Source organism: Pezoporus occidentalis, unplaced genomic scaffold (genome assembly GCF_034315485.1).
Source record: "Pezoporus occidentalis ecotype Australia unplaced genomic scaffold, CSIRO_AGI_Poc_V1 ctg188, whole genome shotgun sequence".
NCBI lineage: Eukaryota > Metazoa > Chordata > Aves > Psittaciformes > Psittacidae > Pezoporus > Pezoporus occidentalis.
The window spans coordinates 558,637-576,662 of record NW_026913726.1 but is presented as its reverse complement, the minus strand read 5'-3'; the positions used below and the strand labels follow the sequence as shown (position 1 = coordinate 576,662).

General features: G+C 45.7%; 1 protein-coding gene across 2 annotated transcripts in view; it reads right to left on the bottom strand.

Moving 5' to 3' along the window:
* Positions 1-18,026, bottom strand: part of NEGR1 (neuronal growth regulator 1) — a 272,552-nt gene that overhangs the window by 54,458 nt on the left and 200,068 nt on the right. For both annotated transcript variants that reach the window (XM_062616104.1, XM_062616105.1), the window contains exons 5-6: positions 6,103-6,223; positions 464-615 (exon numbers count right to left, since the gene is read on the bottom strand). In XM_062616104.1, coding sequence (XP_062472088.1) covers positions 464-615; positions 6,103-6,223 — 273 coding nt within the window. The remainder of the gene's footprint in view (positions 1-463; positions 616-6,102; positions 6,224-18,026) is intronic.

The following is an 18,026-nucleotide window of genomic DNA, read 5'->3' as shown; positions in this document are numbered from 1 at the left end:
AACTGGTCTGTACCTTAGACCAACAACCAACGACCTGACCCATGAGCAGGGCTCTGGCACCCCCCAGTTCTCCAGCCCAGTACAGTCCTTGAAGCTTGCAGAAAAAGTTCATAGCTTTATTTACAGTGGTCCCCGTGCTCCAATGCTGCTATTCTGAGCAGACATTTGTCATGCTAATTCTGCCTCTACACCACGACGGCGGGTTGGGTTTAGTTGTGGGTTTGATAGATTCATAACTCATTGATACCACCAAAATGTGCCATCACTTCCAGAACGGAAACCCTCCTGCAGCAGGGAATAAAGAACCCTCTGCGTCGTTTCCCAGCGCTGAGGAACTTGATGGTATTTATACACCTTGTGAAGAAACAGGGAGGAAAAACACACACTCCTATTTTTGGCTTTTGAATCCTTGTATGTGGAAACAAACAACCATGAACATTTGCCACATGTCCACGTTACTTACGGTTGAGAGGCAGGCTGGCATTGGTCGTCCCTAGCTTGTTGGCAGCGACACATGTATAGTTGCCAAAATGCTCTTCTGTCACATTGGTAACAGTAAGAAGTGATCTTGTGCTATAATTTTTAATAGTGATTCCTTGTTGACCATTGATCAGTCTAGAAAGCAAAAAGAAAATGTCTATAACTCATATACCACAGCAATGATTTTCTTTTATTCTTTCTCTTTTTTAATCTGTTTTTCTCTTGTTTTTCTAGATATATCTGGTAGCACAGTAAACTGTTTGCAAGCTGCCAGCATAGTCTGTCAAGCAAAATTACCACAGCAGCAAATAGGAGAAGTCATGGGCAACGCTGAAGCTGTGGGGTGCTGAGAGGAAAAGGTTCTGTCTGTGTGTCCTACAGTCGAAATGATGGCTGACACTCATAGCCCTGCCTGGCCACTGGACAGGACATAGCTCTCGGATGAAGAGCTTAGGTTTTAAACTGGGCAAACCCAACTGAATATTTAAATAGCCTATTTTGGGGCAGAAAATAGTAATGGTCGGTGTTTCAGAGAGTGTTTTACCAGGCTCTGGAGACTGCTGGTGCTCCTCACACACCTCCAACTGATGGCAGATGAGGGTTAGGTAACTAGAGATTAGACTATGTAGGATTGTGACCACAGTTTATTTGACAGGCCTCTACAGCTACAAATTAGACGTGCAGTTAGGAAAGATGTGCTCAGCATCCTGAGACAGCAGCCTGAATAGGAAGCAGGGAATGGAGCGTGGGAAAAGCTAAACCAGGGCTCTTTTCACCCCAAATTTCATAGGGACTGTGCAGTTTCAAAGCCAAGTCAGAAGCAGCACTGCTGCACTGGGGTAAAGAAAGATGGACAGCTTAAACTTTGTTTTAGATAAACCACGTTTGATCAAAAATGGAGATCAGAAGAGTAACCACATTATTAAAACACAAGCTCCAGCTGATCGATTACTCATAACCTCATATCTCCCATAAGGAGCAGAGTTCCAGATCAAGTATACAGTTTTTGTTTGATATACTGGATGATATAATCATACATCCTGTGAATGAATTCAATCTTCTGGCATTCTGTCTAAAACCAGTTCAAGTCTATCATTAGTTGCACTGCTGCACAGTGTGGACTGACACTTGTTATCGTTACATGAGTGCCTCTGTTCCACTCGGTCACTACATGCTGCTCCACATGCAGGGGGTTTCTCTTGCCTGGGCAGCTTGTGCTGCTTTAAAAGACTCAGGTCTGCTCTGCACAGCCCATGGTTGGGCAGAGGGCATAGCATGTGCCATGGACACACTTGGTTTTGCATGAAAAAATAGGGCTGAAATGCCTGGTTTGGGGTGAATGCTGCAATTAGAACATTCATCTTTTGTCCAAAGGTTTGTCTTTCCACCCTATGCATATGGATGTTTGATGAACCAATGACTGGGCAGCCGTGTGAGGAAAGGCTGAGAGGACTGGGCTTGTTCAGCCTGGAGAAAAGGAGGCTCAGGAGAGACCTTGTCACCATGTTCCAGTATTTAAGAATGTGGCTACAAAGAAGATGGAGACTGCCTTTTCTCCATGGGACAACTTGTAAAGACAAGGGGTGATGGGCACAAGTTACTCCTGGGGAGACTCTGACTGGACACAAGGGTTAAATTCTTACCAATGAGAACAACCAGACACTGGAATAACCTCCCCAGGGAAGTGGTGGATTCCCCAGCATTGGACACTGTTATGATTCAGCTGGATAGGGTGCTGGGTCATCTAGTCTAGGTCATGCTGGGTTAAGAGAGGTTGGACCAGGTGATGCTTAAGGTCCCTTCCAACCTGGCATTCTATGATTCTCCTTCTAAAACTGCCAATATCTGTCCCTCCTTTTTCTGCCTCTCCTGCAGAAAGATCGAAGAGCTTCCCCTGTTCCCAAACCCCTCTGCTCAGATGCTCCAGGCCAGCACTCCATGACAGCTCTATCAGTGTGGTGGCTCTTGGTAGGGTAAAGCTAAGCTAAGCTAAGCTAAGCAAGCATGGATGCCCCTTCCCCAGCTGAGCCACAGCCACCATCCCTTCCTGCTGCCTTTTGGGGTGTGAATCCCATCGCTCCCTTTCCCAGGGAATCATAGGGTATAGGAGCAATAACTCCTTTTCCATCTATGGCTTATTCTTACCACCTGTTTCTAAGCTACCTCCATCATTTCAGCCCATAACTGCAGTTTGAACGACAGCATCTCTATTTTACAGCTGTAAAGGTTTAACTCAATGGGTTGTTGGGATTTCTGCCATCCCCATTCCCCGTTAGAGATGAAATTGTATCAAAACTGAACTGCATCTGCTCAATGTGATCTGCTGCCTTCCCCAGGCTGCCAAAGGGATGAGAACTGGGAGTGCCTGTTGGGTTCTCTTCCCCTCCTTCCCCTTCCAGTGCTCCTGCCATCCAGTGCTTCCCTACATGTCCCCCCCGGGAAGAAGCTGACACTGGGGGCCCAGAACTGGAATGGAGTAAATGGGATGGGATAGATGTGCTATCAATAAGCCACACAATTAACAGACCGAGGAGTCAGCATTAGGTAGCATAAACGCAGCAGTTCTGAGGATTCCCATTTGCAGTTATAAGAACCAGATGCTTTTACTTTCAAATTACTCCTGTGTGCTGCTCTGCTTTGCTTATTGACTGAGCACAGTGTTTATGACTTGTCTGGGTTTTGCCAAGTTATTTTAAGTTTACCAAGTTATATTAAGTGCAGCCACCCTAGGGATTTCTTCACCTTACTGCTTTGTACCAGTAGTTCTAAAGGGAAGAGTGATCTCCATTTTACTTGAGAGACTATGCATCCAGAGAAGCTCATGCATCACTGCCAGCCCTGAGGGGTGCCTTTGGTTTCATATTTGAATACCTTCACATTATTATAATATATTAAGCCATTCTAATGAGTTTTGTTGTTACAAACCTTAGTCTTGTTTGCTTTATCGAGGATAAAGGAGTTTATATTTTTAGATAGGTGCCTTTTAAGGTTCTTCCCTGTGTCTGTTTAATGTCTGAGATCTGATTTCTCTTTAACCCTATAACGCATCACACTTGAACAGTTGTGGAGCTCAGATACTGGGAGTGAGTGCAGCGAAGCCGTTCTCCTTTCTGCAGGAAATCCTTGCACAGCTTTACAACCACACATACTAAAAATTTTAAGACGCTTTTACTAGCTTTTCCTCCAATTTCCACTCCATTCCCAGCTCACCCAACCCTCTCTGGGCCCGCGCAGCCACCCAGCAGCTCCCACATGGAGCTCAAAGTACTGCTTTTGGCAGATAAAGTGCTAAATGGTTGGAAACCTGTCCATGAGACCTCTCCTGGCCTTCCCCAGGCGCAGGAGGAGAGCGGAGGTGGTGTGCCTGCCTGCCTGCCTGCGGGGCTTTAGGCTCCTCACCTTGCCCTTGGCCAAGAGGATCTCAAAGCAGCGAGCGCACCAGCACTTGCAGAGGATTAACAAAGAGCAGCTCTTGCGAGCTCAGTGGTTAGGCAGAAGTGGTCCTGCCAGCTCTCCACCTCACAGACAAGCTCTTTTAACTGACTGTAGTCTGCGACTGCTTTTATGTTTACTGTTAATGGCTATTTTATGATGAGGTGATCCCTGGAGTCTGGAAATTGTGCGTTTGGATATACATTAATCTAAGCAACAATGATACAGTTTAAAGACCCAAAGGGCTTGTTTCAGACACTGAACATATACTTTAGGTTTCGGTTTTAACTCCTGCTGTTCATTTATTCAACAATTAAAAAACAAACCCAAAAGGTCCCAATCTAAAAAGGAAGAAAAAGAAGGTCCCCATCCAAGAGTAAGTGAAGAAAATGAGATCCTCTCTATGCTTTTATCAGAAAATAGAGCAGGGTGTGCACTAACAGTATATAAATCTAGTCTTGGAGTGTATCTGCGGATAGATAACACACCTGCTACTCTGAACTACCTGTGAGAGCTGACTCCCCTCAGTGCTGCACTAAAACAACACCTGAGCTGTCCAAGGCTCATTCTGTGCTGGCTCCACCACCCAGAGGTGAAGAGGATATACTGGAGGAAAAAGCAATGGGTTTCCTCTTTCCTGTGAGCAGTGGAGGCTCAGGGATCCCCAGTACCTTTGTACTGACGTCTGGCACATCTGCCAGCAACAGCAAAATGAAATAGGATGTGCATAATGTTTGAGCAGTAAGACACAACAGGACAATGCATTCCTTGCTGGTTATAGCCAGCCTCAGGTGATACCCCCACTGAAACAGAAGGCACAATTTTGTTGGCCTGAAGTGCTCTGCTTAGGCTTTCCTGCTGCTCACAGTGAGAGGAATTGGTCAGTCTTATAAATAGAAAGGCGATTATCACACTGGAAACAGCACATTGAATCAGGAGGGCTAAACACTGCCCTACAATACTTTGTACATAAAAGATGTTTCTGCTGCAACTTCCTCTAACACGTGCCCAACATAATTTGCATTGTTGGAAAGAGATGCCAATGCATTTCACCAACAGAAGAAAAGCATTCACTGTTATAGATAGTAAAGACCAGTTATAGCATTTTACAGAATGATTTAGGGTATGGTCCATAGTTAGGACCGCTCTGAAAGTCACAAAGAAAGAGGAGCAGCTACAGCCTGTGAAGGGGAGCAGCTGGCCACGGGGAAATGAGCTGACAGATGGCTTCCTATGAAAAATGGTTGCTAATATTCTCCCATCAGCTCCCAGGTTTAATGGGATGTCTGAGTTGAGAAACCCAACTCTCGGAAGCCAGGAAATTCCAGAAGCTGGAAGGCACATCTGGACAGTCACTTACAAGAGACACTATCCGCTTGCTTTTGCACCAGTGTGCAAACCTAACACAAATAAGCTCTTAGCTGAAGTAAGAGCCATAAACCAGTTTTCTATTCAGAAAGGAAAATATCTATCTATTTAATGAGGTGGGTTCTAAAATTCTGCTGCTTATGGTTACACAGCACTAATGGCCTGGAGGTAAAGCTGACTGTAGACAAAACTAAAGCACATAGTCAGCTTCTGGGGTTCAGGCAGAGCGCCCCATGGATGCTGTGGCAGGCAGAAGCTCTGGGGACGATAAACCTATGGCCTAAACAAAGAATGGATCAACTGGAAGAAAGTTCATCCCCATGAAGGTTTGGTTGAAAGTCTTGTTCATGAAACAACCAACCTTTACAACCACAAACCCTCAGCAGGACACGTATGAAGATGGATGGGGTTTTAAATAAAAAATAAATAAATCCTTTCAGTAGAGTTTTTCAGTGCCTTTCTGGTTATTATACATAAAAGGCTGTAATTGCTGAAGCATATTGAAAACTTAGGTTCGTTATAGCAACACTCCCCATCACAGCCCAGCCAAGGGCTAACACCTTTAAGAGCACAGAATCGACAACCACAAGGAAACCAGGAATTTTCCCCCAAAGCCACACACAGCGCAGCTGCTGGAAGCCATCACCTCTGTTGGCTCTGGCTGCTTTAAACTGCTGTTTAAAGCTTGGCACTGAGTTTGGGACAGTCTGATGGTCACATCATCACAGGGGACAGAGCCAGCCTGGTGGTCTCCTCTCTCTTCCACTCTGGTCCCCAGCATCCCCAGCAGCACGAGGGGGTCGGTGAGCACCGGCTACTTACTTCCTCTCTCCTTTGTACCACTCAAAGACCGGGGCAGGAACTCCTGCACCTTCGCACCGTATCAGGCCGTTCCCTCCAAGCACCACACCGCTGGATTTAAGTTCCTGAATTGTGGGGGCAACTGAAAAAAAAGAATTGTAAAACGGACATTTGCATCTCCATACGCAGATCGCTCCACGCCGCTTCTCTGCAGCACGCTCTGTGTTACTCTGCCTGGCGCGTGGTCTCCAGCTTGAGTCACATTCAATCACGTTTTCTTCCAGCAGTGTAAGAATTATCCCACACAGCAGATTCTGAGTTATGTTCTGTGTATCTGGTGTAAAAAAACACAACTGAGACATGAAGAGATATCAAGCCCGTCCTGAAAAAGCTGTTCATCCGACTCAGTTACTCAGCGTAAAGATTAACTATTTATAAGTGTTAGTGTCGTGCAAGATGTATTTAAAACATCAGAATCACAAAGAAAGCACATGAAGAACTGGCTGAGAGGTTTGGTCAGGAGGAGCCAGGGAAGGGATGGCAGCACCCAGGGCCCAACACAAAGACAGGACCAGCACCACTTATCTTTATAAAATCCCAGCCTGGTTTGTGTTGGAAGGGACCTTAAAGCTCCTCCAGCTCCAACCCCTGCCACGGGCAGGGACCCCTTCCACTAGAGCAGCTTGCTCCAAGCCCCTGTGTCCAACCTGGCCTTGAGCACTGCCAGGGATGGGGCAGCCACAGCTTCTCTGGGCACCCTGTGCCAGCGCCTCAGCACCCTCCCAGGGAAGAGCTTCTGCCTAAGAGCTCAGCTCAGTCTCCCCTCGGGCAGGTTCATGTCTTCTGCAAATGCCCCATAAACCCCGTTAGGCTCTGACAGCCTTTTAGCTCTTGTTTTGCGTATTGAAAGAACAAACTTACCTTCACAACTATGAACCAATCACAAATATAATATACCAACGTGACTTTTCCCTGGTTGCACTGGGTACAGAGTTGTTTCAGTACATATATCTTATCTTTTTAAATAGCAAAGATTGTAAATAGCAATAAACATCTTAAAAATAGTTCTACAGATACAAAAACACATAAAAAGTGATTGTCAGTTTTTCTCCTTGCCAGCGAAAAGCAACCGTAAGCTGAGAATAAACCAGAACAAATTCTTCAGGAAAGATTATCAAAGGAAAGGCTGAACAACAAGTGCCTTCTCCCTGGAATTTCTTTTACATCTCTGGTTTTAAACAATAATTTATGTGCATCATAAAAGCGCCGTAAAAACCAAACCACAGAACTTGTAAATAACAACCTGTTTATTTTTTCCTGAGCAGTTTTCCAGATGTTGCTTTAAGGTGTTTATGTACATATAAAATCCTGACTGCCTCTCGGCTGCTTCTTCCACCCCCTCTGCCATTGCTCACGTTAAGAGACCATAATCTTTTATGGGAAGCAGCCACAGTAAAGAAACCTCAGAGCTCTGAAGGAGCAGTGTGACAGCCAGGTTCTGGCCTGGTGGGTCAGGTCCATCGCACACCCATCCATCATTACCATCACCCTTGGCTGTTGTTCCAGGTGCGTTGGACATGGCACAGAAATCCAGCTGTTACAGCCAGGGAAAACAAGCGTGCACTCTTAGCACTTACACACAAGCCTTGATGTTTAACAAAACCAAATAAGGATATTTTGAGTTTGATTAAACAGAACTGGTTCTCTTTTGCCCATCACTCATGTCCTCATCACTCCAATGAAGCAGACAGACAGACTACAGTCTCCAACAGCCAGCAAACACACCCCTGCCTTCAACATTTTCTTCCATGATTACATCCCACCAGTCCATGAATTTCTAAACTCCTAACCAGTAACATGAAAATTTCAAGTAAATAATAAACATAAAACTGATTTGCATGACTACTTCTCCATAAACTGCACAGGAAAACCATCAGACATATTTGTTACTTCATAAAGATAACAATGACACATAAAGCTTACTCCTTCCCGAGAAATGAAGCACTTTGTGCAGCCAAGACCTTTAAAGAATAACCTTGAGTGAGACTGATGACATGAAGAGCTGTGAACAGGTCACATTCTGTCTTTGCTCCTACAGCACCATGTGGCACCGACATCTACTGAGAGCACCGCTAACCTCATAGGTCAGCTTTGAAAGAATTAGAACTAAGAATGCCCAAGATGAGCCACACAAACCATACAAAAGCGTCAGCTGAATGATGATCAGCTCCTCCAGCTCCAAACCCTGCCACAGCAGGGACCCCTTCCACTGGAGCAGCTTGCTCCAAGCCCCTGTGTCCAACCTGGCCTTGAACACTGCCAGGGATGGGGCAGCCACAGCTTCTCTGGGCACCCTGTGCCAGCGCCTTCACCCTTTCTCCCATAACCATGGAGTGGGTCCCTGGAAAGCTTTGTTGTAAGAGGCTTTGTTTTTCCTGCATTATGCAAAGGGAGTGAAAATATTTGGGTTTGGGGCTTTTTTTCTACTTGAGAGTGGGCAGGATTATTAACAAAAAGCCTGAGTTTGAAGTGAAGGTACGACCCTGCGTGCACCCTGCTCAGACAATACTGAATCCTCAAGAGCTGAGCAGAAAGAGCAAACAAAACACCAGCGAAGGCCTGAGTCACATATAGGTTCTTGTCTATAAAGTGCCACCTCCCTGCTCCTCGGTGGGACCTGCTCACGTTTTGCGGGGTGTTCTGTGGGTTTTGGGGGACTTTGGTTTGCTTTGGCTGTTTGTTTTTTAAATAAGTCACTGCTAATAAATTCATAACTCAAATTATCCATAAAAACACAGAGCTTGCCAATGCTTTTACCAGCAGGAGCCCCAGGCACTGTGCTCCCAGTGCAGCTGGGAAGGGGATGCTGGCTGGATCCCAGCTACAAATCACGATTCCAGGCTTTGCTGTCTGCTGAGACCTAGGTTTGTTTGGAAAATATTGGAAAACTTCTGAAAAGGAAGGCTTTTTAGATCTCCCTTTCAGAAGGATTTCAGCTTCTGCTCTTTCGCAATAAACCTAAAAATCAATATTCCCTCCTCTAGGAAATCCCTGGTTAATGCTGGGATGAAAACGGAAACCAAAGACAGCTTGGAGTCACCATTCTCTCAGATTTCCCCTTGTCAGGTTGTTTTCTTGTTTGGACTATAAAAACAAACTGTGATTCAGGCACGTTTCTGGTGCACTGATTAGCTACATGCTGAGCACAAAACCATCAGCCCCTACTGCTCACACCAGTGCAGAAGACTGAGTAACTCTCAGGTGAAATTCCACACCTAAATACCTGCTGCTCTCGGAGCCAAGCTTTGCTTTGGAAAGGGACAAAGATGTGGGAAGAGATTTTCAGGTCTCCACTATTCCGTATTTATTTTTCATGATTTCCATGTGATCATTTAAAGACTCATTTTTGAGAGGACATTTGTGATGTGCTCCTACTGCTGTGGGTTGTGCTGCATAGAGATGCTTGCTTGTGCTGCTGGGGCTGCATGTGTGTTCCCCTGTGTCAAAGATTCTGAGATTATAACAACGAGCAGGGATACTTTATTGATCAACATACGTGTCCTTTTGCAAAAGGAAAGCTCATTTATTATGTTAACAAGTGGTCACAAGGTTCAATTTAATTCTGCCTTCACTGTTAGCCAATGTATATTAGTTGAGATCTCATCTCAATCTCCCCTCTGGCACGTTAAAGCCATTCCACTTGTCCTGTCCCTACAGGTCCTTGTCCAAAGCCCCTTTCCAGTTTCTGTAGCCCCTTTAGGCACCAGAGCTGCTCTAAGGTCTCCCTGGAGCCTTCTGTTCTCCAGGCTGGAGAAGAGTTTCTACAGCAGCAAGGAGAGGTTCTGGCCATCCAGGAAAACATTTTCATTCAGGAGTGTAATAATGATGACTTAAACCATTACAGAAAATCATTTGGCATCATTAATGATGCAGCCCTGCTCCATGCAGCTGATGGATCAAACAGACGCTAACAGAAGTCCTGAGTGGACAGCAGAAGGCAAGGGATTGATACAGATGGACACAAGCTTGAAGATCTGATGAAAGTTTAAAAAGGTAAAAAAGAAAGAGCAGCTTTAATCCATTATAAATAAAGTAATTACAGCTGGGAAAACAGTGGGAAAACAAGAGAAATGTTCAAGAGTCAATGCGAAAGAATCCAAGGCCAAAGGGAGGCACGCGCAGGTAGAAGTCCAGCAAGCACTCCCTCCAACACAGGTTTTCCCTTCCACACGTTAGATGGGAAGAGGTTCCAGTCATTTTGCAGAGACACTGACGTGCTTCTGCGTGCGTACAGAGCACTTCATTGTAAATAACTAATGAACACACGCATGAACAAGAGAATAACAACTTGTCTCCAAGGTATAAAGCTTCAGTGGAGAGTGAAGCACTTACCTGGAAGATCCTACGGGAGGGAGGGAGAAAGGGGGCGAGTGCCATAGAGCTCCCAAAGGGAAGGAACTTGATAGTGAAGTTATTGCTCTGATACAAGACTAAATAACTTGTAACAGTGATGTCAACAAGAGAACCTCCCATAAGACTAATCATTGTAAATGTATTTGTCGTTTTTATATCTCCTAAAGAATGGTTACGTAAAATCACCAAGAAAAAGATACGATTCTATGTATGAGTTAGCAGCACCAGGCTTTAGTGACGCGCGTGCGCGGGTTTGCTCTCCCTGTGGTACTCATTCAGTCCTCTCCCACAGCTCATCCCCGCAGAGCAGAGCACTTAAAATAAATGCTTAATTTCTGACTTGAAAATAAATTACTGGAACTTGTTCATATCAATTTCTCAAAGATGTGTAAGTGCTTTGCTAGGAAAGGCTTTCTCAAGTGGGTGCTCAGAGGCTCAGCTTAACTGGAGTTATACTAATGCCCTTTCGCGTCTCTTCCTGCATGAAATGGCTCAGGAGGTAAAGCTGTCCTTGACCCAAGATACATATTTATTACTCCAACGAAATACATATTTATGTGTCCTCACCAGAAGAGCAGGACGGGAGATGTGTTCAAGGCCAGGTTGGACACAGGGGCTTGAAGCAAGCTGCTCTAGTGGAAGGGATCCCTGCCCATGGCAGGGGTTGGAACGGGATGAGCTTTGAGGTCCTTCCCAACCCAAACCATTCCATGAAAAGCACCATGGAGACAGGAGCATAACATAGCATAAGCAAGAACACTGATGGAACAGCTGAGTTGCTCCTGTACTGCAATCAAATACAGAGTTCATCAGACAACAGTGCAGTGTGAGCCTCGGGGTGGACCTGTTGGACATCTGGGGACAGATGAGCACCACAGAGTGCATACGCATGCTCCGATGCGTGCACATCCTCTTTAATTTTAGTGGAGCAACTGAAGTTTCAATAAATACCTCTGTTAAAGTCTCACATGAGGGTGCTGAGTGCTCACTGCACTCCATCTCTAGCACAGCGTGTTAATGAAGAAGATGTGAAAACGATCATCTTCACTCTATAATTACTTTCTGCTCAGCTGATAACACCAACATGTTTGCATGAGTCAGGCGCCTGTGCTGGGGAAACCAAATTGTACAACTTATGCTCCATCCCGGAAAGCTGCAGAGCTTTGCTGAATCTGCTTTCCCACCCAAATATTTTCATCTTGCTTGTAAATGTCTAAAGGAACAGTTAAAACAATGCACGCAGCACCCTGGCATTCATACAGGCACAGAAAGCCTGCAAAGAACCTCCAGCTAGAACAGGTTTCTTCTTTTACTGTTTTAATGAGCTTCGGGACTCTCATGCACATTAGTTATGTTGCCCTAATTACTCATTATAATTCTAATGTGCATTTTATATTTAATTACAATGCTTATAAAGATTCGGTATGGACAGTAAATTATTATAACTAGCATGTGCATAATGATGATGAGCTGCATTTATTAACTTTTACACTAGCATTCAGGGCTGGCAACTTCCAATTTCACCTTTGTGATTAACCATATTGTCAGACTGCATGAACAGTTTGGGGGCATTAATTGGAAATGTCAAAAAAAAAGAGTCTTCTTTTCCTGCTGATTTTCATCAGGTTTTAATTTGGCATCTTCACGTAGCCTTTTGTTAGGGAAATTGCTCTCTGGTGTGTTAAGATAAAGACTTCCGGGTGAGAGAACAGGTTTTCTGAGATCTCTTTTTTTCCCCCTTCAGAAAACCAGATATGAGCAATATTCAAATATATTAATTTATTAATCAAATACATTTGAATATATGAGCAATTATTCAAATATATTAATTATATATATTTTATATATATATACACACACATGCATAGAATTTCACCAATAAAGTAACAAATCTTTGCAAGGAAACAGCATCACTGGTACTTTACATAAGTAAAATGGTTTCCAAAACACTGCATTATTTAATTTCTCTAACTTATTCAGAGCGCCAGCCCTACCTATTCCCAGCCTAATGGAGTGGTTTAAGAAGTGCCTCTTCATATCAGAAACTTCACAAGTGTGTGGCAACATTTGAGACATGCCTCTAACAACCACTGGGCTGAGCAACTTAATAAGCTCCTTTTTTTCCCATCTTTTCTTGATGACTTATCAAAACCCACTGAATTCAGTGTGATTTTGATGTGCATTTATATGCAAACACACAAGGTACCAATAGGAATTCAGTTCAGCTCCTGCATTTCTAGATGTAACCCAGCATGCTTTGCCCTTTTCCTATTCAGGCTTTAACTTCTCAGAACAACCTATTTAAATATTGATTTATTAAGCAATTCTGTAAACACCTTGTACCAGCCAGCAGAAAACAGTCTCAAGCATTCCCTGTGTGTAATCTGGCACGTGGCACGGTGCAGCAGAGCATCTCCCTCAGCTCTAACAATCACATTGTAACAGGCCATCAAAATCTCTGGCTGCTGTGCAAGTCAGGTTTTGGCATAGAAAACCTCCCAGCGTTGAGAGGAAAGCTCAAAATCCAAGGGTAATTGTGTGGGAGAAATATAGAACAATCAGTAACACAAAATACTACTTAATAAGTAGTAGGCCAGCAGAGAGGCATTCTTAACCATGAGGTGTATGAGCATTTTAGTGATAAGGATAAGAAAGAATAGGAAGAAAGTTGACAAAACCTCCCCTAACCAGCAAAGAGAACAAAGGCCTCTGAGGAGCTACATATGAAAGCACAAGTTAGTGCACAGCAGAAGGGCTGCTTTGTTTTACTGCCCATTACATTTCATCTTCTTGCTTCATCTATTTAATCCGTCTGGTTTCCAACAACGCATTTTTCTAATCATATTCCCTTTAAGGTAGCTTTGTCAATGTCATTTATCCCCTGTTAAAGGAGTTGGCACTAGCGTATGGACCCAAACTCTTTGAGCAGCTTGGTCACAGCATCCATGGGCTGGGCAGCTGCAGGATTCACATCCCAGGATCAGTGCCTGGTGGTACCCATGGTGACTATATAGATGAGCATTTGTGCATCGGTATTTGTGCACCAAAAAGAGCATGACCAGCAGGTTGAGAGAGGTGATCCTGCCCCTCTGCTCTTGTGAGACCTCACCTGGAGCATTGTGTGCAGTTCTGGTGTCCTCAACATAAAAGGACATGGAACTGTTGGAACAAGTCCAGAGGAGGCCACGAGGATGCTCAGGGGCTGGAGCACCTCCTGTATGAAGACAGGCTGAGAACGCTGTGGCTGTTCAGGCTGGGGAAGAGAAGCTGCGTGGAGACCTCAGAGCAGCCTGGGGAGGACAGCCAGGTCGGGAGAATCTCGTATGAGTGTTTACACAACAGCATCACACCCTCCCTTTCCACAGGCATAATTGAAACCACAATGAGCAAACATGAAACAAATCCTGCATTTGCATACAAGAGTTGGTAGTAATTTAAAAGGAACAGATGCACAAAACATAAACAGGGCTGTAAATGTTTGGAGTTTGGCGTTGTTTGATACGGTGGAGTTGGTTTTAATCTTTCATTGGCCAGCGAGGCTTGATTCAGATTTAAGTGGAGTCAAAGTCTTTGTATTGACTTCAGTGGGCTTTGAACGGGGCCCAGAAAGAGCTGCAATAAAAGGATTTCAGTTTTCAAAACCAGCAAAGTAAAAAACCCCACAACTTGAAAGAGCCAGAGTATAACATGGACAGCTCTTGTCACATAACTCCTCCTTTTAGACACTATTCTTCTACAGCTGCAATTCGAGGGAGAAGTTGCCATCAATGTTTTCTCATCAGCACAGAATCCATGTACAGGAAAAAAACGTCTGTCTTTGGGTAATGCTGAGCTACCTTAGGAAAGAACGTTTCCATGTGGGACAGGAGCACCAGCATGACAGGACATGTTGGGAAAAAGGAAGTCCACTGCCCTGGACTTCAAAAGAGCAGACAAAAGGCCTCTTCAGGAACCTGCTTAGGAAGGTTCCACAGGATACAGCCCTAGAGGGCAGAGGGTCCCAAGGCTGTTGGTTGATATTCAAGGATCACCTGCTGCAAGCTCAGGAGTGTTGCATCCCAACCAGAAGGAAGTGCAGCAGGAGGGCCAGGAGACCTCCTGGGATGGATAAGGAGCTCCTGAGGAAAATTCAATTGAAAAAAAAGGCTTATAATAAGTGGCAGCAAGGACAGGTGGCATGGGAAGAGTACAGGGATGTTGTCCAGGAAGCTAGGGACCAGGTCAGGAAAGCTAAGGCCCAGTTAGAATTAAACTTGGCTAGAGGTATTAAAGATAACAGGAAGGGATTCTACAGGTACATAGCAAATAAAAAACAGACAAGGGAGAATGTAGGCCCCCTCAGGAAGCTCTCAGGAGAACTGGTTACACAGGATTTGGGGAAGGCTGAGGTTCTGAATGACTTCTTTGCCTTGGTCTTCACTGGCCAAGGCTCTGACCACACCACCCAAGTCTTGGAAGGCAGATGCAGGGACTGTGAGAATGAAGACCTTGCACCCACTGTAGGAGAGGAACTGGTTCGAGACCATCTTAAAACTCTGAACATGCACAAGTCCGTGGGTCCTGAAGGAGCTGGCAAATAAAGTTGCTAAGCCTCTGTCCGTCATATTTGAGAAATCATGGCACTCAGGTGAAGCTCCCGATGACTGGAAAAAGGAAATATAACCCCCATTTTCAAGAAGGGGAAAATGGATGACCAGGGAATTACAGAGCAGTCAGTCTCACCTCTGTGCCTGGCAACATCTTGGAGCAGATTCTCCTGGAAGGCATGCTAAGGCACATGAAAATCAACAAGGTGCTTGGTGACAGCCAGCAGGGCTTCACTATGGGGAAATCCTGCCTGACCAATGTGGTGGCCTTCTATGATGAGGCTACAGAACTGATGGACAGGGGTAGAGCAGTTGATGTCATCTACCTGGACTTGTGCAAAGCGTTTGACACTGTCCCACACGACATCCTTGTCTCTGAATTGGAGAGACATCAATTTGATGGATGGAGCACTCGGTGGATAAGGAACTGGCTGGATGGCCGCACGCAAAGTGTTGTGGTCAATGGCTCAATGTCCACCTGGAGACCAGTAACAAGTGGGGTCCCTCAGGGATCGGTGTTGGGAGCGGTCTTGTTCAACATCTTTGTCGCTGACATGGACAGTGGGATTGAGTGCGCCCTCAGCAAGTTTGCCGATGACACCGAGCTGTGTGGTTCGGTTGATACCCTGGAGGGAAGGAATGCCATCCAGAGGGACCTCGACACGCTTGTGAGGTGGGCTGATGCCAACCTCATGGAGTTTAACCATGCCAAGTGCAAGGTCCTACACCTGGGTGGGAGCAATCCCAGGCACAGCTACAGGTTGGGCAGAGAAGAGATTCAGAGCAGCCCAAGGAGAAGGACTTGGGGGTGTTGGTTGATGAGAACATGAACATGAGTTGGCTTCAGTGTGTGCTTGCAGGCCAGAAACCAACCGTATCCTGGGCCGCATCCAAAGGAGCGTGACCAGGAGGTTGAAGGAGGTGATCCTGCCCTTCTGCTCTGCTCTTGTGAGACCTCACCTGGAGCATTGTGTGCAGTTCTGGGGTCCTCAACAGAGAAAGGACATGGAACTGTTGGAACAAGTCCAGAGGAGGCCACGAGGATGCTCAGGGGCTGGAGCACCTCCTGTATGGAGACAGGCTGAGGAAGTTGGGGCTGTTCAGCCTGGAGAAGAGAAGCTGCGTGGAGACCTCAGAGCAGCTTCCAGTATCTGAAGGGGGCCTATAGGGATGCTGGGGAGGGACTCTTCATTAGGGACTGTAGTGACAGGACAAGGGGTAACAGGTTGAAGCTTAAACAGGGGAAGTTTAGATTGGATCTAAGAAGGAAATTCTTTCCTGTTAGGGTGGTGAGGCACTGGAATGGGTTGCCCAGGGAGGTTGTGAATGCTCCATCCCTGGCAGTGCTCAAGACCAGGTTGGAGGAGGCCTTGGGTGAGATGATTTAGCGTAAGGTGTCCCTGCCCATGGCAGGGGGGTTGGACCTGGATGATCTTAAGGTCCTTTCCAACCCTAACTATTCTATAATTCTATGATATGCTGTCATCCCTGTTCACCTAGGGAGCCAGGCATCCCACCCTAGCCGTGCTCAGTGGCTTCCCTAACAGGGACTCACATGGGAAACCTCCCTCCTCCATCAGTTCCCACTGGAAAAGCTTCCTCTCAGTTAACGTGCCATCGCACCCTGCTGCAGTTCCTTTATCTCAGCAAGTTATTCAAATGTGAGTGGGGAGGTTAAAGGGGAAAAACGAGTAGCACCATCCTGGAGTGGTACTAAGGAGTGAGGAGGAGGAAAGGGGATGCTTTCATACATCTGATGCAAATCCAGAAGGAAGAGTTGGCTGGGAGCCTGGGTGTGAACAAACATGAGTGCTTTTACTTGGCTATTTCTCTCCCCCTAAGGAAGATAAAAGCAATGGACTTCAACAAATTCCAGGAATTACTAAGTAGATCTTTTGGCAGTAAAGCTGAGGAGAAAGTGAATTAAAGCAAGCTGGTAGTTTTCCAAGGAAAGAAAGTTTGGAACAAAAATGCAAAATGCCTTAGAGCAGGTCAGCAATGCAGCAAGAGACCTACGAGTCCTACTGGAGCACAGCCAGGAAACCAACAGCACAGAAGCAGGCAAGACAGGCATGAGACATAGAATCATAGAATAGTTCTGGTTGGAAAGACCCTTAAGATCATCTAGTTCCAACTCCCCTGCCATGGGGCCAATGCCAGCATTGCCGTCAAGGGCAATGAGAAACCACACCAGACATACAGCATCAGTCCTAAAGGAAAAAGTCATCCCACTGCTCATTTTTGCCCTCTGTGGCGCCCAGACCACTGAGACACCCACGGCAGTATGTTCTGCACCACCACGCTTGTAGCTTGACCTTACGTGAAAACACAGCAGTCATTAACCAAAACCCTGAATACTGGACCCAAAACAAAGCCTGGGGAGCCACCTGCCCGGCAAGGAGCCTTGGGATGACAAATAGTTTTGGATCCTCAGCACGAATGTTTTTTCTCATCCGTGTTTCTCACACTTGCACCCGTAAGTGCCACATGTCAAAAGCTGATGAATGTCAACACATGACATCTGCCTTCCCCGATGATACATGGGAATTAGTGAGGCAACGTGATTTGTTGTTGATGAATCTGTGGTAGCTGTTACCCTCCTCGGGTTATCTCCCAGGTACGAACACATCTTGTGACAGCTCCAGCATGTGTCTGAAGGCTGGAGACATGCCAGGCATCTGCCAATCCCTTCCAAACAACAGGCACCCAGGGCCTCGGCTCCCAGGAGCAATCCCAACCTTTCCAAAGTCTCCAAAATAACGGTTTCGTCATCAGTGGTTTTGATGAAGGTTACTAACCCCATCTGGTGATTTGAGACAGCAATTCGTTTAGAGAATCCCAGCCTGGTTTGGGTTGGAAGGGAGCTCAACGCTCATCCAGCTCCAACCCCTGCCACGGGCAGGGACCCCTTCCACTAGAGCAGCTTGCTCCAAGCCCCTGTGTCCA